This window comes from Anguilla anguilla, chromosome 12 (genome assembly GCF_013347855.1).
Source record: "Anguilla anguilla isolate fAngAng1 chromosome 12, fAngAng1.pri, whole genome shotgun sequence".
Taxonomy (NCBI): Eukaryota; Metazoa; Chordata; class Actinopteri; order Anguilliformes; family Anguillidae; genus Anguilla; species Anguilla anguilla.
In genome coordinates this window covers 23,782,787-23,809,626 of record NC_049212.1, presented here as the reverse complement: position 1 = coordinate 23,809,626, position 26,840 = coordinate 23,782,787, and the positions used below count along the sequence as shown (strand labels likewise).

The window sequence follows — 26,840 nt, the reverse complement described above, 5'->3', positions numbered from 1 at the left end:
TCCTCAAGCTATGCCAATAACATAAGCCTAATCTGTGAGCAAGCAGACTTTCGGTAGTTTTATGCAAACTGGCACCCGCCCTAGCGTGAAGCTTGCTCTTTTCTTCACTGTCTTTACAGATTTTTCTCACTTCAAACCCATTCCATGAAAACACCCCATTCTGCTTATTTATTATTTTGAGAATCCAGACTACAGATATTATGTGTCAGAGTGAGGGGAATTTAATCTTTTAAACAATCTAAGAAGATTTCAAAGCAGAGGAGAAAAGAAGGAAAAGGAAATCTTAGGTAGACAGTGGTGGTATTGTGGCTCCAGCGACTGATGTTGTTTTGGCATTTAAAGAAGTTATTACCACGTCTTTCTTTTGCCAAACGCGGCCATGCTACGCATTTTGATGGTTACTGAGCTGAGGGCACAGTGTAAACCTGTGGCAAGGAGGTTGTGGGGCTATTTATTGTGGTTTGTGTGATAAGGACACTGGTTGTAATTGCATTTTTGGACATGATCCAGTCGTGTCTTGATCTCATTTGTGGGTAATTCTATCTGTACGCAAATAAAGAAAATGTATAAACAGTGGTGAAGCAGGGTCGCATCACACAAATCACACACCTCACTGCTAACAGTTTAGTGTAATGTTGGTAACTTTGTGTACAGTCATTGGGAGTCCTAAATAAATATGTTTTCTGGATTAAGGATTCAGCTTCCTTAGTGAGGAATGTTGTTGTGACACACACAAAAACAAAGACACACACACACACACAATTCTTGCACAATTATTTTTTTGTCCAGATGTGCCAGTGTTATTATCCAGACAGAAACAGAAGTTTACTTGCCTGCGTGAAGTCTTGTTCCTGTTGGAACATAAACTTTTCCTTATGAAATTCCTCGCAGGCTTCTGCAGAATCCCTCTACATTCCAGCACAGAAATGTCTGTACTGCTCTCTCCACCTACAGTGGTACGCCCTCCTACAAGTCTTTCATACCTTGTTGCCCAATGGAAGGAAAGCTGTGACCCCATTATTGAAAGAATGGTCTGAAAACACTCCTTTAAAGTTAAAAATGAACCCTCTCTGTATTGGTTTCTGAGGCAATCACAAATTTGCCTGAGACACCAGTTTTGCATTATCCTTATACTTGTTGACTTCCACCAGTTTCTTGAATTTCCATGCAGTCTAGAGATAATGTTGGTAAGATATAGTGTGTTCCAGTGCACTGTATTCTTTAACAGTTAATGCAATTGTATGATGTAAATATTTCATCATTAATCTTAATTTTTTTTGAGGGAAACTTCAAGGATGTGATATTGCAATGTATGAAAGAGGCTGTGTCGCTCACAGTGTTACTGTGATTGATCTTCCTTAGGTTCATACAGCTCAGGCTCAGAGCTTGGGCTAACTTTGTTAACAGCTGCTAAAAGGCATGTCTGTAGAGGCACAATATGGGGACATTATTGTCTCAGAAATTAATAAATGTTACTGATCTGCAAATAAATCTGCAAGTAAATTCAGCTGATTCACAAATAATGCAGCGGCTCCACAAATAAATGTGGCTGATTCACAAATAAATGTAGCGGATCCACAAATAAATAAAATTTATGGGTGGCCATGTTGACCATAAGTTAAAGCTTTTTTTTTTTAGCTCTTATCCAGTACTAATGAGATGTACAAGTATATGATAATGTGGTTTTTTTGGTTCAAGATTTGAAGGCTTCATCATTGATCAAAGATATCCATTACAGCAATCTTCACAACAGAGCGGTTGTCTTGGCACTACACCACACAATCTTGAATCGTGTATACGTGCTGTGATTGGTCGGAATAATGTAAGCGCTGCAAAAGGATGTGGATCGGCTACATTTATTCGTGGATCGGTTACATTTGTTTGTGAATAAGCTGCATTCATTTGTGGATCAGCTACATTTATTTGAAAAATCATTTATTTATTTTTTATTTATTTATTTATTTATTTATTTATTTATTTATTTATTATTTTTGAGACTGCAATACCCCCATAGGGCAATATATGCATTTGGGGCAACGTGTGCAGGGCCCAACACTCATTTTGAAAAGTGGTCATCCATTTGGCCTACTACTAGTAAGTTATTGGTAGCTAGAATGAATGAGATGGTAGCTCAGAGACTTGTAGGTCAGGCAAGCAACAGAGACTTGATTAATGGCAAATTAACTGTATGCTGAAAACGTTTAAGCTTATACCAGCAGTAGAATGACAATGTGAATTGATGTAATAGACCCAAAGTTGTAACCAAATGGGACCTTTAAATCATGCATTGGAATCATTGCATTTTAATGTTAGTAAAAATAGTGCTTGCTAAAAAAATTATCGCAGACCTTTCTTTTTTCTGGGATGTGCAGATGGGCAAAATGCAAAATGGTTACACGATGCAAAAGCAAATGCATTTATACTCTGGCCTATATTAGAGCACACATTACAGAAAAGTGCCATATGATGGATAGTACAGAGTGGACAAATTTCAGAGAGAGTAATAAGGTGTTTGGTTTACTGAATCTGAAAAAAAAAAAAATACAGAGGCCTAGTCTATATTCTATAAAATACAAAACAGGCAAAATGTGATGATGAATATTTTTTCATTAAAGTACAACGTTTTAAAAGAAAAGGTCAAGAGAGCTTTCCTTTATTAGCTTGTTGCACTATTTTAAAGTAGCCTAAATGCTCTCATTAATGCTGATAATTAGATGCGGTCAAGTTCGAGCTGATAGCATGGCTGCTACATGCTTCATCACCTAAGTGTTTATGTCTTACAGGATTTTGCATTGTTGGGGTATGTTAGCTCAGTTGCAAAGTTTACATTTGACTTTAGTTTCTGACATCTACTCAAAGTGGGGCCGAATGGCACTTTTTCTATTTCATTCTTTGTGAAGTATTCTGAGGAATGTCAGTTAGATTTTTGCCATGAGCACAAGCAGACGCTTACTTTATCTCTTGAGAGCTGATCAAGGAACGTATTTCCTATGTCCATATCCCAACCTCACTCAACTGTCAAACTGACACCAGATGACCACTATACTCTAGGCAGAAGCCTACGACAATAGCAGTGAGAAGAAGGCTGTTTCTCAATACGCGTTCTTGTCTGTACTTGTGTTCTTGTGTCCTTGTGAAACGTCATCTTTTGCGGCCCAAGTACTGTTCCAATACTCAAGTTCGCATTTCGCCAAGAACGGTTAAAATTTCCGGAAGTGTTCTTGACACGCCCATTTTACCAAGGATGCATCGGTTGGTAACTTGTATGAACTTGACAACACAAATATCCCAGCATTCATTGCAGACTGAACGGTCACAATTTTTTTTTGTTTTCTCATTTCACTAATAAATGTGACTAAAATCTTCCACAAACGAAAATGAGGCGAGAAATAGGTGTTAAAATAGCTGCATTTTAACTCATTTTAAATACAGCTTCTGTGAATAAGTATCGGCTCGTAGCCAGTACTAGCCTCTGTTGTAGGGGGTGCATCAACAGAGGCAAGCGGAGTTGTGTGCTGTAGCCTAGCAAACTCTGACTTGAAGTAGTTAGCTGATATACAGAGCAATTTTAAATGATCGGAATGGCTCGGCTAACTTGTTGACGCTTGGTTGGCTACTTCGGTTTATCCAAGCCTGCCCTTGTTGCTGAAAGTGCTATGTAGATTTTTGTCAGTATAGAAAGCAATTGTGAATTAAGCAACCAACATGTATTAACTAGCTAGAGAACAGAGGATAAAAGAGACGTTTTGTTCACTTTGATATTTTAAGTAGCCTACAATTAACGCTAGTTTACAATTTAAATAAAACTATACCCCAAACCAATGTAAAGCAGCCTTTGAAAGAAACTAAAATACACCGAGGACAGTGACTGTCAGGTAGCGTAACCACACGTCACAAGCACGAACGGTATCTCAAATACATAGAACAGTGTTCTCTGTCCTTGTGAGCTTGCCGAGTTCATTCTTCCAAGAACGACTAGAAAGAACGTTCTCCCCAAGAACACAAGTCTGTTCTTTGCATTCTTGGTATTGAGAAACAGCCCAGGACACTGTAAAAGGAAATTCAAATTATTAAAATAATGTTGGCGCTTAAAATGAATGCATTTAACCATTTAGAGATTTTCCAAAATCTTTAGCATTTTTGTTGACATTTAGCTATTAAATGTTTAGAAGTCACACCTAGTTTCTACTCCACTTAAAATTTGGTCAAGAAGGTCATGTGTTTTCCTGTTGGTGGATCCTTTTAAAAAGCAACAATAAACAGCAATAAATGAACAGAGGTGAACATGAAATCAAACCATACCCTCCCATTTAACAGTAAAAACACAAGGTAACATCAGAGAATTTACTGAAATTTGCCTGGGTTTCATTTAAGTGAAATATAGGCTAAGTTTGTTTTAGGATTTTTATATGTGGTTAACTTTCCTGCACATTCTAACTGATATCAATAAATTAAAACCTCTAAGAAATAAATCTGGCCTGTCCCCCAGGCTCTGAAATCAGCCACTACAAATTTCACTGTCTAAATTTTTACCACCAATCAGGACTACTCTCTGCGAGGAGGCTTCCCTGCCTGCCTGTCAATCCTGTTGCGCATTCACAGCGCTGCCAGAGTGGGCAGGGCGGGCAACACGGATAAGAGCAGAGCAGAGATACTGCAGAGGTGTGCTAAAGCTAGACCTCCAAATGATGCAAAACCCTGGCACTACCGTGTCATCTAATGTTTTTGATATTATAAAATTATAAAACTCAATATTACTCTGAATTTGACATTAAGACATACAGATATTGAAAGCAAAGACATTTATTGAGTAAAATAAGATGGAACATCCAACTTAATATGATAACCAGGTCACATATGTCTTCTCTCTCCAGTACATTAGTATATTCAAAGGTAGGGTGATTATTACTTGCTAAAATCTTTACGTGTGAGATTCGGATTTTACATTAAGATCATCCTTTGTTCCTATGTTTAACCAGTTCCCCTCAGTTTTATGTGTGTGTGTGTGTGTGTGAGTGCATGTGTGCGATTGTGCTAGATTTCAAATGGAAAGATCAATCTGCAGATGAAAAATATCCTATGCATATTGTATTTATTTATTTACAGCATTCTATTGTGTATATATTATAGCTTTTGTATTACTGAATGTGTTTTGCACCGCGTGTGTGAGAATATCACGCTTTGAAAATGAACGTCCGTCTCTGGGATTAACAAAACAATGCATCGCAGTCCCTTTGAAATTTTCTGTAGGCTACCGTCTTCCCAATGTATTCATCTGGTGCTCCCAGCTCGTAATCCTCTAATTCAGTCATCCCTGTGTGAGCGCATTGTCTTGCCAGGCCTTGCAGAGAGGAGAGGGGAAGTCATGCCACATGGAAGAGCAGCGCTGAGCTGGCGGGCTCACCAGTCTAGCTCCAAACTGGCTGCCAGATCTGCCTCCCCCCTTCCAATTGGACAGGTTTCCCCTCCGTCGCCCGGGAAGAGCGCTGACGTGCTCACGGCAGCACCTTCTCCCCTTTGCCACAGTGCGCCGACATCACCCGCTGTGGATGCTTGCAATGGGGGGATGACATTAAGGGAGCTGCCTGCCCCCTCTCTTTCTATTACTATGGGGAGCTCACACCTCCGATCTCACTGCTTGCACCGAGGTGCAAGTCTGGCACTTTCAGGAGCCTCTTCCGCTGACTCGTCAGAGGGTTCAGTTGGTCTGCAGCCAGGGGGAACCTACCATTAGGACTGTTTGCGTCATCTGTTATATGTGGCCAGGGGAACCAGAACGGGCTCTACAGTAGAGTCCTAAATGCCATCACCAGATTTTACAGTGCACAGCAGACATCCAGTAAATTAAAATTCACATAAATGCCTTACAGAGCAGCCAAATTCTATTTTCATGTGGCCATTATGGCTCGTATTGATATGTGTGTGGCTTTGTTTTCATACATCGCGGAGAGTTGATGCAGCCTCAAACTCCTAACATCCATAATTCATTGAATTAGATAACACAAAGAAATAAATGCAAATGCCAGCAAATCTCCGCAGCCAGTGTGAGAAATTTTACAGCAATGCGGATGAGGCTGTTGCAAAACAAACAAACAAAATGAAAAGCTTACCTTTAGCCCCCTATTTTGTGTAGCTTTGTCCCAGAATTTCTTCTCGGGATCAATAGGAGGCCTCTCCTTCCCCTTGGCAGTGAGCCGTTGAGCAGCCGACTGGGGATTCGATGAAAAAAATTTTAATAAGGGAGAAGGAAAACCATGAGGTGTTTTGGTCAAAGCAGCCCGGAGAGGGTCTCGGGTGGAAGTGTTGCCACCCTGAAAACAAATAAGATATTCCACCCTCCAGCTCTGGGGCATTTTTAATTGTGGCGAGCTGGTGATGCCAAATGTGTCTGTGGATGTCTTTTGTGTTCTAGTTTATTGTGGAAGGCGGAGCCTTTTGCTCATATCATTTGGGTAACCACGGTTCCCCTCATTTAATACTAATGCATCACAAAGACAGCTTTATTGTACGAGCCAGTGTGTGAGTGATTACAAGTTTAAACCACGATTGCCTAATATAATTGAGATGGATGGAATTTTATGTTTCCTTTCATGGGGCACATGCAGTTCCGGTTCTCTTGCTTTTCTTTTCTTTATGCAAACACATTTTGTATAAAAACATGAAGTAAACAATTCTATTTCAAGTAGGCTAACGTTTAGACATTGTAGCAACTGTCCAGTTTGTCTTACAGTATGCACACTGTAATTGACGTTGAATATTGTGAAAACATCCCTCTTAGCATCTGATCTAGGATTTTCATTCCTTAAACAAGCCTGAGGCTTTGATCTGCTGCCTTGGGAATGCAATTAATTTTTAAAGTGTATTGTTTCTAAGTCAGGGAGAAACAGAAATCCTAACAACCCAGGGCATTTTCTAGTCTTAACAGTATTATCCTCTTAGAGGAACAAAAAACAATAATATTAAATTCATTTCCTGCATGAATGCATAGGTCCCAAGCACATTCTAGAATTCTACAGTATTCCTCAGCTAATGTACATGAAAAATGAAACATGATTGTGTGCCGCTTGCATTGTCTTATTAAATTCAGTTACAGAAATGTTCAGGCACCAAATCTGCACACCTATTTTTTTAAACAAAGGATCATTGAAAAAAAAGGTATTCTGATTGTGTTTTTGGGATTCCAACATTATCGTTTCTTCTTATTTCTCTCCAGCAAGTGAAGGTGGAGGTTCATTCCACTTAAGTTATATCTGCACAATCACATGAGATGCTAGGTTAGATTGCAAGATAATTACACACTGGGACTCCCTCTTCAGTTCTGAGGACTCTATTGTACCATAGATATTCAGCTGCATCCTATCCCATCTTAATTTCATTGTGCACTGTTTTTTTCCCTCCTTCATTAATGGACTGACCTTTCACCGGCCACAGTGGCTCTTCCTGGCGATCTGTGCGCGCCATGTGGCCGTGGCGTGAGGGGAGACATTAGCATCTGAATCACCCTGGGACCATTAAGATGCAGTTGCTATTGACAGCCAACTGCTTTACATCGCTGGTCATTATGGACGCTTACCCTATTAGATTATTAACCCACAGCAACCTTGTGAAGGACACTCCTGCCTGCTGGCTCTCTATCGTCACCATTTTAGATGACATATGAGTGATGGCAGGGGCTTTCAAAAGGCATAAAACTGCACTGTTGCCTGCATTCCTTTTATCTATTAGCTTTAATCCATTCACAGACGGTTTTTGAATTGGTTTTTGGTACAGTGTCTTTATATAGGCTACCTTTATTTTTCACTTCAAAGCGTGTTATGAAACAAGCACAAATTATTAGGCTAACGATTTCTGAGCCCAGACTTATTGTTAGTAGAGAACAATGTTGAAATGTTGTTAGCACTCATTTTTATTGCACTTTTACCTTTCTTTCCCAGTGTGTCTGATGCTTTGATTAATATCACCTATATGCTCCTTTTAATGTAATGGAAGCATGTGCCTTTTTAAAAATGTCAGCAGTAGGAATTTATTGCTAATTGCAAATCCAGTTAGAGATGTACATTTGACCTACTTTATTGTATGGATTAAAAGCACCAGATTATATTAGACAGCGAACTTCACTGGACAGCTAAGCATTTTCTGTTTTATTTGAAAGCTGTTAATGATGTAGAAATGTGCTTTGCGTACCTACAGATCAGTTCTAAGAAGTGAGGCCTTGTCCACAAATCAGTTTGAAGGAAAGCCCAGCCTGCTCCTGAGGATCAGTCGGGGTCAAAATCCCATGATTCCTTTTGGCTCCAGTCCTCACGATGGCATGCAGAGGCATGCAGCAGAAGAGAGTGCACAGGGAGCAGCACTGGAGTATGAAGGGTCATAGGTTCAAACCCCAGCTAACAGCTTACATAAATATATTCTTTAACTTTAATTGCACCATTGAGATCTAGTATTATAAACAGGTAATTGCATGATTTATTTGTTTTTTTAGACTTAATCTGCAGCAGCCTAAAGAAAAGACCGTTCTTTAAAACTATTGTCCAGTTTTGTTTTTTTCTTTAAGGTAGAGTGGCTTATCATGCCAAGGATTTGAATCTGCAGCATTTTGGTAGTGAACCAAATTCCCTCACTGCTATGCTTAAAACATAGCACGCAACCATAGGCCTATTGTATTTCTTATTTTCCCTTATTTGGGCTCTGTGATACCCACACTGTAATTGGAGAACTGTACAGCTCAAGCGCCAACAGGAATGAAGATCCATTCATTCGTGGGTGTCACCGATGCTGCTCAGACCTCTTAATCTTCACGTGTTTTCCACCTCTCCTTTTCCATGTTCCTTCTACTCCTTGAATAACAAACACTGTTCCAAAACAGCCAAAGGGGAGAGATGAGTTCTCTCGCCTGCAAGGTATTGAAACGCTGAGTATTTTGTGAAAGATTAATGGCTTACGAGGGTTAGTCACATCAAAACATTTCTCCTCACCTTTGCAATGGCCTGTTGCGCCAAGGAAACGGTGATACTCACACAGACACTTAAAGGATAATATTTCCTAGCACATACCGTAGAAAAACACCCAATGCCCCAGGAGATTCCTAGGTATAATAAATGCAGAAAAGTTCTTTGTTTTGCCTGATTTGAATCACAGCTATGTTATGCTGAAGGCTCATAGGGCTGGAGGGAATGGTGGGGTGTAAGGTGGGTGGTTGAACGCTCTCCAAGATTGATGCAAGGAGGATTCAGTTTCAGCCTTTGTCTGAATTTACAGATGTTTTACCATTCAAGCGCATTTTAACCTCTTGCGGCTACACAGTGCATACTAACTCAATGTGCGCGATCAGCAGGTTGTGTTTGTGTGATATTCTCCCCTCTCTCTACACAGAGAGTATATCTGAAGAATTCAGCAGCGAGCTTTTCCTTTTCTTATGCAACTTTTGTATTTCTCTTGCAAGCATTGTTAAGCACAGCTCAAGCTGGTTGCAGAATGGAGCCTTGTGTACTCTTGTGCATACTCACGGTGTTTGGTTCCCCCCCCCCCCCCCCCCCCACACACACACAGATCATTTTCTCACTTCTGAACATTTATGCATCTGCTAAAAGCCTGCATGTTACTAAGTGATGGTCAAGACAGGGTGGCCAGGATGGTGTTACCCAGAATGAACTGGGTTCCGTGTAAACGTCCGGTGAAAGAGTCCCAGTTGAAGTTGAGGCTAAAGTGTCAGTGATGTCATTGTGATTTCACAGTGGCAGAGGGAAATACACCGCTGAGCTCATCCCCCCCCCGTACGACCCAGAGGTTCATGTCCATCTCGGCCTCAGTCTTCAGAGCTCTGTGGAGCAAAGGCTTTGTCTTTCAGTCCATACTTTACACACATGCTGAGTGTTTCACTGCAGGTAGCTGTCAGACCTCTGGACCTTTAGCTTGGGCCAAAGGGCCTATGTGTGATCCCTATCATTGGAGAAGGATAGTATTCAGGATATGGGCAGTGACATGTGGGCTAATGGTTTGGACAGTGGATTTTGACCCAGTGGTTGCAGGTTCATATCACTTAGTGAACATGAGCTAGTAGCCACTCCAGTAGACTAAAGATAATGGCTTAATGGGTAATAATAATAATAATAATTATAATAATAATTATTATTATTATTAGACATAATTTTGTTGGAGCTTAAGGGGAAAGCTTGCTCCAATCTCCTGTATGTGGCACCTACTGTACCTGGGTGATGTACAGCAGCCATTTTGTACCAGATCAGTCACCATACATCAGTAAAAGAGAATTGTATGAATATTGAATATTATATTTTGTCCTTAGTCATTAATCTAATATAAATGCAGTTGGGTACATAGGCCTATATTTTGTGGCTATTAAATCTACTGAAACAACAATTAACAAAAATTAATACCTGTGTGCTACTTCCTATTTGTCTTACTGAAACTACAATCTCCCCTAATGCATTTCTTTCTCTTTTGCTTACAACAACATAAAAATGAAGCATTGCAGCCTGGGAAAATGAGGCTCTGGGGAACAGAATACAACAGACATGAAGAGAGTCATCACTACGGCAAGGGTGCTGGCATGCATTGGCTTATTGTTACTGGGGGGGCCAAAAGGAATTTTTCCAATGTCTGCGATGTGTGAAAGCTGTGGTGTCTGTCACGCTAGGCGGCTAGTCTTCCATCAGTCAGAAACCACAGAATGCTAAATTGACCTTGAGGCGTAGTCAAGGATATATAGTGTAGAAAGGCCCTTCTTTTTTAGAGTGAATAATATTGCACTGTTAAAAAGGCAATCTCCAGATCAAAGTAAAATTCCTCTTTCAGATTCTGTGGAGAGCACCAGCATTTGTCCTTGGAATTCAAGTGCCGCATTTTTATTTAGCAAAAGTAACCCTGATGTAGTGGAGGAGAAAATCGCTGCTCATTTCTTTTTTCCCTTTCAAAGAGAAATCTGGCAGTCTAATCCTTTTATCAGAGAGATAGAGGAAATGTGTTTGTGGCAATATGATGCTTGGGAGAGCAGAAAGTGTCAGCGTTCAACTCCACGTGTCCCACCTTGGACCTTCACCTGTCCACCCCCTCTTCACTCTTTTACATACAATGCTCCATGTCCTCCGTGTCAGTCCCTCTGCTCTGTGCAGTATCTGAATGCAGTTCTCTTAATACTGTGACTTGAGTTCTCAGCGCTGACTCTGTTCTTTGCTTTTTTATTTAATATGCTTCACTGTATGTAGTCATAGGATCATAACTTTCTCATTATGCACCTGTATTTTTGCATAATTTAATACTGGATTTAACTAAATATGCATGTATGACATGTTTATTAAATAGCTGTTTAAATCGCTTTTTGTTTATTATGCTACCTACTACTTTATGTTTTATATTACATATACTTTTACATTTACGCTTTGGAGTGTCTTTTACATTCTAAAGCTGGTTTACAACACAGTTTCCATATTGCTACTTACTAATGTATTCTCATGTGTCATTTTTTTTTTTTTACCTAAATGACTAATTCCCCAGCTAGTTGCTTTTTAGAATGATGAAGACTGAGTTACTTGCTGCAGCATTTGACAACCAATTGCACAAAGACATTGTGATACATCAATCGTGCTGCTAAAGCTCAGAGTAGTGGGGATGAGAGTGATTGTTTTTTTTTACAGGCATGTGCACAAGCAGGACTGCAAAGTCCACAAGCCACAGATTATTAGAAATCTTCTGGCATGGCGATTGGTGTTGGTGCCACTTTGCCATGGCAGGCTGATATCCCTGCTTCGGGAAACACTTTGGGCAAAGTGAGCAGTTCCGTGTTTTAGTTTCTTGGCTTGCTGCATTCTCATGTTTTCAGTTTGCAGTGTGATCAATTATTAAGTGAGTACGAGTCAGAGTCTGAACGGGAAAATGCAGAGTTCTCCTGAACATGGTAACCTGTGCTCATTAAGCCTAATAAGTATTCCAATGACATTGTTAGGGGTTTGGGTGGAATGAAAAAAAACTGAAACATCTCTGGCACTGCAGGATTCTGGATTCTGTGCTCGATGTTGTGTTCTCGTGGGTCTGGATTCTGTGCTAGATGTTGTGTTCTTGTGGGTCTGGATTCTGTGCTCGATGTTGTGTTCTTGTGGGTCTGGGTTCTGTGCTCGATGTTGTGTTCTTGTGGGTCTGGATTCTGTGCTCGCTGTTGTGTTCTTGTGGGTCTGGATTCTGTGCTAGATGTTGTGTTCTTGTGGGTTTGGATTCTGTGCTAGATGTTGTGTTCTTGTGGGTCTGGATTCTGTGCTAGATGTTGTGTTCTTGTGGGTCTGGATTCTGTGCTCGATGTTGTGTTCTTGTGGGTCTGGGTTCTGTGCTCGATGTTGTGTTCTTGTGGGTCTGGATTCTGTGCTCGCTGTTGTGTTCTTGTGGGTCTGGATTCTGTGCTAGATGTTGTGTTCTTGTGGGTTTGGATTCTGTGCTAGATGTTGTGTTCTTGTGGGTCTGGATTCTGTGCTCGATGTTGTGTTCTTGTGGGTCTGGATTCTGTGCTAGATGTTGTGTTCTTGTGGGTTTGGATTCTGTGCTAGGTGTTGTGTTCTTGTGGGTTTGGATTCTGTGCTCGATGTTGTGTTCTTGTGGGTTTGTATTCTGTGCTAGATGTTGTGTTCTTGTGGGTCTGGGTTCTGTGCTCGATGTTGTGTTCTTGTGGGTCTGGATTCTGTGCTCGATGTTGTGTTCTTGTGGGTCTGGATTCTGTGCTAGGTGTTGTGTTCTTGTGGGTCGGGGTTCTGTGCTCGTTGTTGTGTTCTCGTGGGTCTGGATTCAGTGCTCGATGTTGTGTTCTTGTGGGTTTGGATTCTGTGCTCGATGTTGTGTTCCTGTGGGTTTGGATTCTGTGCTAGGTGTTGTGTTCTTGTGGGTCGGGGTTCTGTGCTCGTTGTTGTGTTCTCGTGGGTCTGGATTCAGTGCTCGATGTTGTGTTCTTGTGGGTTTGGATTCTGTGCTCGATGTTGTGTTCCTGTGGGTTTGGATTCTGTGCTAGGTGTTGTGTTCTTGCGGGTCTGGTTCCCCTGTTCATTCTCACAGCAGGACCATCTGGAACTGCTCAGAGGAAAGTGGTGAGCTATGTTTTGAAATACCACAAGCACATCACACAGTGGCGTTACAGCTTCAGGCTAGGGACATGGTCCCAGTATCCCTTTTCAACAGCGTTAAAAACAACATATCTCCTTCCTCTCCCCAAGCCAAGTATAGCATCGGCATGCAGTGTGAAAGGGACTACTTGGCTGAAAGGAGTGGTTTAGCACCCATATTTTTCCCCTCTCAGGAAATTAAGATTGTAAACAAGGTGCATCCTAGCATTTTTCATGAGCTGTCTCCGAGCATTTTGGTAACCTGTAGGGCAATGTTTTTAAGTCAAAGAGCTCACAAGTGTATTGTGGAGAAAGAAATAAAATAGCTCGTTGTCTTTTTTTGGTGCACCTCGGCAACACATTTGAGTAGCTGTGGCTACTATAGTATTTCCCCATGTATTTTCAGCTCTTGTGGGATGATCATATCAGAGCCTCAATTGCCTGAGAGCATGGTTGTGTCCAGCACCTGGTTCAGGCCCAGGTAACACCAGCCAGGTGTATGAGGGTGGTTGAGTTGCTCCGGGTCAGAATTCAGCAGGATTGATTGATGGCTCACCTAACAGTTCTTTTGAATGGGCAGCAGTAGAATGGCGGTGGAGACAACCAGGGCTCACTCAGCCGTGCTGATAGACAAGCCAGCTGGTGGGGGGCCATAACTGGAAATTCATCTCACACAAATCTTTCTGTGCTTGTCACAGGAAACGAAGACATGCAATGGGTAAAGAGAGAACAGAGGTCAGAGGAGGTATCAGAGGCCTTGGTTTTGTGGAGTCTGATTTTGGTGGAGGTAGAACTGAACCTCTCTCTAGCTACTTCATGCCTGTGAACATATTAATGAGACCTAGCAAAGTCAAAAAGGCCCTACTGGTGGAGAGCACATGACTCCTGGAGAACATTGTGGTGCTAGGCTAGACCATTCCATATCTGGAGTAAATAGGCTACATGTTACTCACCAAAAATAGACACACACACATGAACATGAACATGAGCACACACACACACACACAGTGGAGGTGAGACCTGAGGCATTTCTGCTGACAGTATGATGTTGGTTGAAATGTGGAGGTCATTAACAGTGGTGTATGCTGAAGCAAATGTAAAAAAGCATTTCTGTGGTGCATCCTGTGGAATATTTTCATTTCTAATTGAAATACCTTCTTGGAGAATAACTACACCGCCAGGATGTCAGCAAATTTTCCCCAATTGGTAAAACCATTTTTTATTTTTTTTGCAAAAACACAATTGGCTTTACAGTGCTTTCATAAGCCCAAATGTTCGGAATTCTTAATGACAGCTAATACTTAGGCCGTATTTTTTTATTAGCATTCCTGGGTGAGGGATTTTACCACCAGAGTTTATTTTTCTTGTCGTTTTTGAGGAATGTGCTAATTTATCCTGTTCTTAAGTGATTTTGTTCATGGGTGGGGAATGGTGGGGTCAGGATTAAAAAACACAAGTTATAGGAAATGTAAGTTTTCTGAAGAGCTGTGAAACGCTTAGTATCTGCACTGGCGGGAACTGCGTCGCTCCAGGCCACCGTGAATTTGGACCAACAACACGACTGTGGAGTAAACCGCCAGGGCAGAAATACCAGTTTTTATGAAAAAGCTGAGGTAATATTAGACGTCTGGGCTGAGAATAGACACGGATGTAAGCCCATCTGGCTGATTCAGCAGGACTGAAATTACAGAGGCACGCCCGCGTGTTTACAGAGAGCAAGCAATAAAGAAGCGGGAACGGGGGCATTGCGGAGGGGAAGGAGGGAAGAAAAGAGGTGTAATTGGATCTGGGGGCGCGAGGCGGCTGGCGCGGTTTCTCGTGCCGTGCCGGGGAACTGGAGGAAGGGTCCCGGTGAGGAACACCTCCGGGGTCACGTTCGGGCCGCCCTGGCTCCTTCTGCAGCCCGCGCCCCCGGCTGCTCGCGCTCAGGAGACGGCGAGAGCGAGTGCGCGAGTGAATGATCCCCCCTTGGACAGTAATGTTTCTGACTTACACCCCAGTTATCACCCTTGCCATCTGTCCTTAATGTCAGCCAAACCGTAGCGACAAGAAAAATGAAGTAAAGATAAATATCCATGGTTTGGCAGTTTTTCAGAGTGCAATGATATTGCATTTCCATCCATTGTGGTACTGTGCAAGATGAAGTATTGGAAAATGTGAGGATATAGGACAGGACTGAAATGTTTAAAAAAGACGTCAATCCATCGGCAGTATAGGTGTGACAGAGTTTCGAGGAGCGACTAATTGTTGATTGCTTCTCCTATTTACAGTTTAGAATGCAGAAGTGTGTGTGTGTGTGTGTGTGTGCGCGTGTGTGTATGTGTTTGGCGAGGGGCAGGTACAGGGGTATTGGAGGGTTGTAGGACTGATGGGTTTGTGGGGGGTACATGTACTTCAGAATGGTTAGATGCATTAGGCAGAAAGAAAAACATGCAGAGATATAGACAGTGCAGTGGTATGTTGGGTTTAGGCTGTTGAATGGGCTATATGATGGGGTACATGTAGTACAGAAGGGTGTGTTGAAGAACATCAACAGCATGGAAATTCATGCTAGAGGTACAAACAGTGGCTTTGGGAAAGTGTACAGAGTGTGAGATGAGACCAGGACCACCAAGATGAGTGTGATACCACAACCTATCACAATCTAGAGTGTGATACCACAACGTATCACAAATGTTGCTTTTAAAATATTTCTTCATGAGTCGGAACCACTATGCCAGAAGAATTATCCAGCGATGTGTGTGTGTGCGTGTGTGTGTGTGTGTATGCAGTCTGTTTGTAGGAATAACTTCTGGAGTGCACACTATAGATGAATAGCTTACAGTGAGTCTTTATGACTGTACAGTCTTTCCAGGTCCATTTCCCACCAAGTATTGACTCTGTGTTTCAACTGCAATTCATACGTCTTATAGCGCTGATTATCATTGAACCCCCTGTATACACACACCATCACCACCTCCTTCTGACATTCCTTTTTCTCCGCTAACAAACCCCACAGGGGCTGGCTGTGATGCTAGCTCATTATTGCTTGCTTTGGACAGCACATAGAAGTGCTGAGGAAAGGGGGGTTGGGCTTCTCTCTCTTTCTTCATTCTCTTCTGTTTTTCCCCCGCTTTTTTTCCCTGTAATGCCCCCCGTCCCCCCCCCAGTTTAAAACTGTTGTAGGAGATCGTTGGTGTCTCTGCAGCCCCATTCCCACCCCCCAGTCATCTCCCCCATCCCTCAGCTCCCCGCGGTATGGGCCGCTGTGTTCTCCCTGATACCCTAATTAGAGACATCACATGGGATACAGATACTCTTAATGTGACAATTAGGTGGAAGTGCCTGGGCTGCGGAGGTTACGACTGAAGGCGAGGAATGCCTGTGCCGGAACAAAGCTCACACAGGGGCATTGCGGGTGAAATAAGTAAGACAAAATAAATAAGACCCAAGGCACATAATTTAAAGCTGCGTGTGCAAATGTGAAAAGCCACCTATGCACGGGGGCTAGCCTTTTTAGGAGTTAGCCTTTGGCTCATTATTTTATTGGGGTATTCATAAATGGTGGCATTTTTAAAAAGATTTAGCATCTCCCTACCTTCTGTCTGATTCTTAATAATAATGCAATATTTATAGTGTTGTTTAAGTGCAACTCTGAGAAATGAAAGTAAATTACAGTGAAAGCATATGCAGAGATGCTCATTTTTCAGGGTAGTTCACAGCAGTGGCGTTGAAACTGCTGTTTCGAATGTGCAGTGCGTTCAAAGCCTATTATTTTATCGCTTGCAGATTAATGACATTCTCTGGCATGCTTTGGAAAGCAATAGTTCCGTGTAAAGCAGTTGCGACCTGTGTTTGTAATCAGTCATCAAAATAAAATCTGTTTTTTTTGGGGGGGAGGAACAGACATTGAAAATGCACAGATGGCTTAAGATTGGCCTGCGCCATCTTAGGTTCAAATGAGCACTAGGCATATTTTCAGTCGTTCATAGTGGATAAATCAGATGAACATAACAGTCGAAGCCTGTAATGAATTAAGTAAAGAGGCAGATATATTTTTCTGTTTTTTTTTCTTCTTTTGATTAATCTTGTCCAATGTAGCCTAGATTTCTAAAACCTGAAAATAGATATTTGAGCAACAGTAGTCAGGTACAGGGTGGTAATGAGAGCAAACAGAGTGTGTGCATGTGTGTGTGGGGTGGGGGAGGTGGAAGGAGCTGGTGGGTGGTGGATTTGGGGGGGTGGGGTGGGGTGGGGGGGTGGGGACTAATGAAATGCATGTAGAACCTCTGCTGGTCGAGTGCCCTCCACCAGTACTGCAGGCCGTCAATAACAATTAAACACAAAGGGGAGGATTCCTTCAGAGGGACCAATGTGCTCTCACACTGGGCCGGGGTGTGGTTTATGGGGCCCCCACTGTCCGTTCGGGTACATGACCTCCCCTCCTGCTTTTCTCCCTGAGCACAGCCCCCAAAATCCTTGTTTCAATCAGGAGCTGGCCGGACTGCCGATTGGCCTGTCTTGTCAGCATTATTCCTCCACTCATTCCGTATGTATGTCACATCGCTTGCACTGGGTGTACGCCCCCCCTCCCCCCCCCCCACCCCCCCCCCCCCCCCCCCCCCCCCCCCCCCCCCACCACCACCACCACCAGCACATATTCAGTCCTCCTCCCTCTCCCTCTCTCCCTCTGTCCCTCTCGCTCTCTCTCTCCCTTGCTCCTGCACTACTCCACACAGTACCCTCCCCCATCCCTCCCTCCCTCCCTGCCTCTTTCCCTTCCTCCACCTCCTCAGCGTTTGCTCTCTTATCTGGGAAAGATTGGCTCTTTTCACTCTCAGCCACACCACTGCAGGGCCAAATTAAAAAGACTTGAATCAACCCCAGCACTATACTGCTGTTAGTTCATGTGGAGTTTTTGCTGCGAGCTGCTCTCTCTCTCTATCCCCCTCTCTCTCTCTGCTCCCTGGTGCTGTTCAGAGAGAGGGATGGTGCGCGGCAGTTAGGACTGATCTTTGCAGCTGCTCAGAATTCCTTTTTTTCTTCGTGGATCTGCACCAGTCGCTCTGTGGACCCCTTTCTGCAACATGCGTGCAATCTCATAGGAGTTTGCGTGCGTGTATGTGTGTGCACAGCTGTGTACGCGTGTCTGCATTTGTGTGTGTGTGTGTGTGCACGGCTGCGCATGTGTGTGTGTGTGGGTGTGTGTGCGTGTGGCGTGCCCCGAGGAGGGTGCCCCTGCTGAAGTTTAGCAGAAGACCGGCAAGTGCGAATTGTGGATTTGTGTGTGCACCATGCACCTCCGGACCTGGCTTTTTAATGCTAAATTTTCCTCTCCACAGCGGTAAGATTTTCTGTTAAGTTCACTCTGCCTCACTGTCCAGCCGTTGGCTTTCTTAATGATTTAATTGGTTTCACTGTGAGAGGAAACCAATTTCTTTTTCTTGCGGCATGCTTTGCACAAACAGATTTCCATCTCAAGCACGTCTGACAACTGCTTTTTTAAGAGGGGCAGCAGTGCTTTAACACAGCGAGGGAACCGAAAGCTGGAATTGTAAAGGTTGATTTGTGGGGGCAGGAGATGGTTGCGATCGTTTGGCTCTTGCATAATTCTGTTGTTTCTTAAACAGCCCCCTCACACCCGGTATTTGTGGACGGGGTAGCTTTGAATGAAGTGAATCAATGAATTATTGAATAATGAAGTGAAACGGAAGGTGCTTTGTATTTCTGGGCTGGTAGCACTCTGCTCTGTTCGTGGAAGAGCAGGCTGTGAGCTCTGGGTCTGTCGCTGTTGCCGTAGTAGCTACCCTGCAGATCGGCTCAACGGCCCCAGCACGGCACTTTGCGACTATCCTGCTCCTTCACTCGTGAGCTTATTCAATTTTGACCAATTTAGAAGCTGTGGAGCAGCTGTGGTGTGTGTAACGAGCACAAGCATGCGCCTGATTCTCAGTGTGTTCGGATCAGTGTTTCTCAGACAAGAGTTGAAAGACAACAAAGCGCCCATTTGAAAGCTGGGAAACAAGAAAATCGATTGGCTGATTAATCCTGACTCTGCCTCTCATTTTAACGTATGCATTTTGCATTTGAGAAACGGGATTTCTCCTTTCCGGCTCGCTTGCCTTTAATCGTGGAGCCTGCAGTCTGCGTCTGATTGCTTTTAAATCGCTGTCAATCTGAGTTCCGTTGGGAAGAACTTGTTGCTTTGGGACGGGTCCTCTTTGTCACTTTTTGTATTCGGCGTCACAGGCCCTCGAGACAGAGAGCCAACCGCACTGGGCTCGTCTGGCAGCTCCGCCTCCCCTCCACACCCCCTAAATAAATAGCTTTTTAAATTCAAGCCGCACGGTTCATTCAAACATTAACAGGGTTTTCCCTTTCGGACCTATCAGCAGTGCCCAGATAAGTGAGAGGAATCGTCTGAATGCTGCCTGTTAGCTTAATCAGATCAGAGAGGGGCAGCTGCATGCCTCCACAGGGCTGAGAAATCGCGTCTGTGGAGGCAGGGCACGGCGTCCCTCACACAAGCAACGTGTCCTCCCCGCTCACCCCGGCTTCTCACGCCACATTGGCCAACGGTCGCGATGGGGCCCGGGTAACGTTAGGGCGGCTCTAAACTTAATTACCCCTCAGTCCCAATCCGTTTGAAGGCATCCGCATTCCCCGTGAAGCCATTTGCGCAGCTGTTTGTGAGAGCTTTCCTCCCTCTGTGGGACTGGTCACCATGAAAACAATAAGGGTAACTGTGAACCATGAAGATTTGAACCCTCATTTACTATCGGCTGCATCAGGCAGCGCTTCATTCCTACAAACCTGTCGGTAGCCGAGTACTCTTATGCCTGCCGGGACCTCTGCCTTGTTATTCAAACCACACCAATTGATTTGGTCATTTGAATGCTGTTAAAAAAAACACTTTGAACACTTTCTCAGCGATAGCCATCATTATCCTTTAAGGTCGATTTTATTGTTGCTGTTATGGTTTGACTAGCTCTGTTAATTAGAAGTTTCACCAAAGTCTATGGAGTTGTAGGTGGTGTACCCTCCCTCATTGAGACTGAGGCCTATGACCTGCAGCTTTCTTTACCCGGAGAGTGAAGCCGATCCTCCCCCTACACACATGCCTTGTCACTGCCGTGGTATGTTTTTTTCCTTCTCTCGTTCGGGGTCAGAGGGACGCTAATTTATCCCCTCATCTGTGTTTTTGTTTCCTCGTGGCGCGGGCTCTCCCCTCTACGCATGGCCAGAGGGGCGGATATTCTGGTGCGCCCCATTTTCCATCACTGTGGGCTGTAGGCGAGGGGTGCTGTCTTGATCCGCTCTTTCGATATAGCACTGGTGGCAGTTTTTACAACGCGGGAAGAATGGAGGAACGTAAAAACCAGCCCCTTGTTGGTGTAGTTCAATAGGTCTTCACACTTGCCTCTCGCACGCTCGGCAGTGCCGTATGTATCAGAATCTCTGCTCAGTGCATTCATCCCATATGAGCCTAAGGCAATAAAACAATGTGTGGTTTACATGTAAATGCTAAAATAAAACAAGTCGCCCAATTATGGCTGCTCTCGCCATCCATAATGAGTAATGACTGTATTGGTCTGCCTTCCTTCATTGCTCCTCACCCCCACTGCATTCTAAAATAAATAAAACAGAGAGCGGCGCAGCGATGTTCATATTAGCCTTCATGCTTTGTGCAGGGCTTCATTTTCTCAGATGGCTCTGGCCTTTTGCAGTGAGAAGAGCACGTTTCACTGCAGGGTCAAAAATAAAATGGATTTATGTAATTCACAAGTGGTAATAATAATTTGTCTGTGCTTCTGAAAGGGCTGCATTAGCATGGGAGATTGTGCTAGTGGGTGTAGAAATCCAGAGCAGAAGCTTGTAAATCATTGTTCTGCTAATGGTGAAACATATACCCTCACTGTTCAGGATCACCGTAATGTACACCGTGCACTGAACTGTAAGTAATTAAGTAAGTTAGTACGTAAGATTGCAGTAAAAAGTTGCATGCAGTAGGCCTGGAAAATGATAAGCGGTCCTGCACAAACCTGCAAGCAGGTCCTGGTTCAGTGGTAATGAGCTGGAAAAGAAATGGAGGAAACTGGTGAAATGTACGCCGTGGCGGAGGCCTGTTCTAACTGGAGAAATGGCTGCTAAATATTAAAGGGGAGAGTGAGAGTGAAGCTGGGGCTTTCGAACCCGCATTAACATGATAATGAGGAGCAACCCTGGAGCAGTGACAGGGTACTGGGGCAGAACGGCGGGGGGAGGGGAAGCTATAGGGCCTGGGGCTCTGGGGGTTGGGGGGGGGGGGGGGTTGGCTGTAAGCTATGAGGCAGCAGTGTAAGGGTAGAGGGGCAGCTCTTTGGAGCCTCTGGGAGACGCGAAGCAGGTCCCTGATAGGGAAAGCAGGTGAGGGAGCGACAGTGATCCATCGCTTCACCACCAGACAGGAGACCTCCCCTTCCCCTTCCTCTTTCACACACAGGTCTTTGTCTGGTGGGGGGGGGTACAGAAAGCAACCTCTGACTCAATCAGGAAAGAGGCTATCGGGTGACGATTTTGCTGACTCCCCTACACCCCCACCCCACCTCCCCGTTTATATTTTGCCAGATTTTCCACTTGATCTGGCAGCCTTGTCTGCCACCCACTCTTGCTCCAGTCTTTCTCGGTACATTGTTTCTGTGACACTAGCTCTCAATCATGCTGCAGGTCACAATCTACTCACTTTCTCCCATAAAACAAGAAAAAAAACAAACACCAGGGATTCATATGTAGGCTACCGACATAGGACTTGGCAGATTTGTAACAGAAATTTTGTCAACATGCAAATGTATGTTTATCTTATTTCTTCAAGTAATAACAGTGCTCTAGTTTTGTGACTAGATTAGGCTATTGAATGTACATTTTACTCCTTATAAGAATGGGAAAGCTGGGTCCTGTGATCCCAGAAAGGGGTGCATTTTACACGATCTTGCACTGGGAACTGTCTACATATCTATTCTGCTAGGCAAAGAACCATCCCGTAAACTTGCAGTGCTGTTCTGCAGATCTTCCATTTGTTTAAGGCTGATGGCTATGAACTCTGCCATTGCTTGAAAACTGTCACCTACCCTGCAGTAAAGTGTGTCCCTGATCTTGACTGAAATTGACTGAAATTTCATTACCTGTTCTCTGGGAACAGATTAGTGTCAACGCAAAGCAATGGCGAATGAGAAAACAAAGCCTAACAAATAAAACTGTGGCTAAAGGTAGAAAATAGGTTGGGCAAAATGGACATCGGGGAGATGCTGCATTTATGGAAGACACTCAGAATGTCTATTACAGAAGCTAAAGCAACAACCAGTTTTGACCCTAGCTTTCTTTTCATCATGTTAGCTAGTCTTTGGATCTGTAGGCCAAACAGTCACTCAGACTGGGGAGTGTCAACATTTCCAAATTAACTAATTAAATGGTTTTGCACTAGTGAACAATCCAATAATGGTGACTTGACTATTCACTGAATAGGAAGGTGTATTAAGTCGGAGTACAGACTGGTACAGTGGTAATTGCATTCACTCCCACGTTTAGCTAGTAAACCCATATCAGGTTTAAGGGTTTTAATGAGAAATATTCCCTCCACACACACACACACACACACACACGCACATGCACAGACACACAGACAGAGGCAACATTTCTTAAAAAGCTTATCTACTTAAAGAAATTCACATTTCACATTTTTAATGCAAAGTTCAGAAAATAGAAGACAGACTAAAGGATGAAGTCGTGATTTTCTTTACAGAGGCTATATTTCTGTATACCAATATATACCAGTAGCCTATATATCTGGCCTCTTATAAATTGACTGCAGTACCTGATTTGGTTACTTTGTAGCTCAGATGACTACAACATGGGCCCCTGACATTCCAACTAGTTTCTTTCCTATCATACCGCACCACAAAGACAAAATGCACAGAAACGTTCTCTGTGTGTTAAGGTTGCTTGTGTCCTTAATAATGATTAGACAGGAATGAAAGAAGATAATAATTGTTGTCGAAGGACAGGATGAACAAAACGTCTTTAAACAAAGGCAGACTATTCCAGCTTTGAGGACAGGCCTGGCCTTCTGCACTGTTTGCTGTACTTGATATCTACTTTGCTTTCTCAGCATGTCAGGTGCAAACATAAGCATGAAAAGACCAAAATTACGGCGCTCTTGCAGAAAAGTGGAAATTTAGAAAAAAAGAAAACATTTGGAAAATTTGCTTTGAATGCATTAAAAAAAGTGACTTACTTTTTTAATGCTTTAAAAATGCTGGGATGTATATGAATGAGGGATGGGTGGCATAGCACATGGATGGGGTGCTTTAAAATAAAAATATTGTGAGTGGTTTGCTTGCTGACAAGAGGATACACATCTTAATGGGAAAGTGACCTGCTTCCACCACTGAGCCTTTTACATTAGGTCATAAGGATCGATTTATTTAACGAGTGAAATCATTTACACTGTTTCAGTTTATTTTACAAATGAAATGATGTCAACATTGTGTCTTGGTCCTTTATGAAATAAAATCAATGAATGAATCACTTCTTTTTTGACCATCAGTCTGTCTCTTGTATACAGTAGTTTTTGGCCATAGTTGAAGAACAGCTTGACTCAAGTAGAGTATAGATTTGGATTATAGGAGTCACCTTTGCCATGTTTATCATGGCTACAGTTTATATATTCAGTATATTGCATGCCTACCTTTCATTTAATAAGTGCCAATGTGTAAAATGTGTGTCTGTGTTTATACTGTATTATAATCTGCATAATTGTTTTCAGGATTATTATTATTATTATTACAGGGCTACCATAACAAAGCATAGTACTTTCAGTTTTGGAGAAGGTCCCCGGGTTGATCTTGTCTACTGGTGGATTGCTACCCTGGTAGGGTAGAAATTTCTGATTGACAAGAAATTGGAAAAAGGAAGAAACGTATGCAGGGGAATTGTACACATGGTCATTTCATATTAATGGAATTAACAGAGAAAATTATCTTTTGCTGTGGTAGGAATATGACAGACCATAAGATCGTTCACAAGTTTATGCAATATAAATATTTCTGTATACGAACATCAACAGATGTAAACTATGCCCGAGTCAGTGTTTACACTGTCACAGTTACTTAGAAGCATATGAATATTTAAAAATGCTTATGAATGTCATTGTGTTGACACATTGAAAGTAGTGTAGTCAAGCTGATAGAGGATGGTAATTAGCCTGAAAAAGGTTTTAATTTTAGTGTGCAGTCTGCAGACTGCAGAGGTGGAAGGGTACTTTGGAAATGGCTCTAAATTGCTTCCCCGTCCGTTCGGGATAGGGCCGCTGCTTTTCCCATCACTTTTACGGTACTTTTTAGCACTTTTTCCTGCTGTATTAGCATTCTCAGTGGTACGAAAGGATGGCATGCACGCCGGTCTCGCCCTTGGTCCGCCCGTGGAGCTGAGGATAGTGCAGAACAGCGTTTGCACTTAGCAGCGGCGCAGATTTAGCTTTGGCATGTAAATGAGTTAGCGGTCGCACGCACAGAACAGAGTCAGAGTGCATGCGGAATGCTCTGCTGAGCTTGTAGCCCAGGAGGATGAGGCCCATCTACTTTTCCTCTTTGAGCTCAATTTGAATCACATTTCCCATCCAGGATAACTAAGTGCTGAGCGTTGTAGTCTGTCTTTCTGTCCCTTTCTCTTTCTTACCGTCTCTTCTTTCTCCGGTTGCCTTCTTCTTTGTTTTGTTGAGCTATGTTAACAGAGGCTAAATTTACAGTATTCCTCTGTGTGACAGTGGACTTCGTCGCCCCCCTCACAAACACTGCAGATCCCATTTTTTCATCAGCAGCTTTCTCATTAAGGTTCTCAGTGGCATTTTATTTTAGCCCCTGCAAGATTTTGTGCTCATTTACTTAAAGCCGAGATAACGTAACGAGTTAGCCTTAGGTCTTGGGAGACTGCTGCTCAGTCAGGTTTGATGGATACAGCCCCGTAAAGGCTGAAAAAGCATATTGCAGTGGATGAGCAGTGGAATTAATTATCCCCACCACTCCAGGGTCAGAGAGCGGAGCAGGACTCTTGTGACTGCAGTGCTCTTAGACCGGAGAAACATTACGGAAGAATCTGTTCGTTTACTCGTCCTGTTTTCCAATTAAGGGTGAGGACTTCCGCAGGAACAAGATGCTTGTGCTCAAACAAGTAGGCATGTTTCACTGATGCACTGGAAAGAAAATAAGAAAATGAACCAAAAGGAAATGACTGCAGAAGCACAGGTACTTTTGCCAGCGGTTAAGATCTGTTGAAGGTGAATTCTGAAACCAAACTTAAGCCTCAAGGTTTTTGAGGAGTGAAGGCTTTTTGACAAACATTGTTTTTAGTCCTTCAGCATCACACTGGCATGAGGACCAATGTATGCAGTGCTATAAAAATCATTACACTAAGTAGCCTAATGCTTCTGGGCCAAACTGAAACACCACTATTTCAGTCAAATTTGCTGGCAGATCCTCTGGTGCCATTTCAAAGATTTGGATCAAATAAGTTTTAAGATGGGTTTTCTTTGTATTATCCTATCTTTTATGATGTGGCTTGTTCATGGATGAATTATTCCATAAATCAGAAAACAAAGCAAGTGAACCTGTTTCAAATGAATAGTGACAACAAAAATGGGGCAAATATGATGTGTGACAAGGAAAGGAACATTATGAAATTAAGATCAATGGACATCAGAAATCAAACAGGCAAGCGCGCTCTGGTGTATGCTTCAAACCATTGTTGGATCTGAACCACACAGAGTACAGTTGTGACAGGAGTCCCACAGTGCAGATTACTCATGCTGTCCCCTCAGGGCAGTTTGTACTGGTCAGTTTTTTTTTTTGCACACACACACACACACACACACACACACATTCACACATGCGCGCGCACACACCCGCAGGGTGCTTGCTAGAAGTAGCATTAATGTTGTACTTACATCAATGCTGCGACTAGAAGGTACACCTGCTTTTTTTGTTTTGTATGCAAACAGTGAGCACATGTGATGAAGAGTATAAAGAGGTTATCAGGCCTTCGTCTTTTCGCCCCGCAGCCAGTGTGGAAGAGCTTGAATTACAGTGGCCTGTGGCTGGACGATAAGCTGGCTGAAGGTTTGAGGTTGGGCCATAGCACTTTGGGGAGTGCTACACGGTGTTAGGAATGTTTCAATTTTGTCTCTGGCAGGTGAGAACACCTCAGAGAAGGTGTGGCTTTTAATGCTGAGGGATTGCAGCATACATGAATGAAAAAAGCACCACAGCGGAGCTGTCCAAACATCAGCTTCTGTCGTAAAAACTACAACTCATGCATTATGGAAATACGTTCCTCCCGCCCCCCCGCCCCCCCTCCCCCCTCCCCCCTCCCCCAACATTCTCGTTTTGCATAACTTGATGTGAAGGATCTTTTGAACTTGCTGTCCATTTTAAGCAATCTTCATCCTTGGGGAAGTTTGCCTGGCTTCAGTAATCTGTGGGTAGCATACTAACCAGAGTCTTCAGAACTGAGAGAAAGGCTGAAGATAGGCTTCATTAGTCTCAGGTATCGATGCAGCAAGCTTAGATGCATGAAGCGTGCCTTTATTACACTTGTCTGCAGTGGTGCTGTAGGGTCAGAGAGTGAATTGCCCGGGAATAATATTTCCCCTCAGTTTAAAGTGCAGGCACCAGCACATACCTGTTTGCCACCCAGTACTTAATAGCTAATACAGCCTACTTTACTTAATAGTAA

The 26,840-nt window shown here is 43.2% G+C and overlaps 1 protein-coding gene across 1 annotated transcript in view; it reads left to right on the top strand.

Annotated features, from left to right (window-relative positions):
* Positions 1–17,905: 17,905 nt before the first annotated feature.
* The window catches only part of fat3a (FAT atypical cadherin 3a), a 159,994-nt gene continuing 151,059 nt past the window's right edge, over positions 17,906–26,840 (top strand). The window contains 1 exon segment of the mRNA XM_035385144.1: positions 17,906–18,420. Within this exon segment, the coding sequence (XP_035241035.1) occupies positions 18,198–18,420 (223 nt within the window). The 5' untranslated portion in view covers positions 17,906–18,197.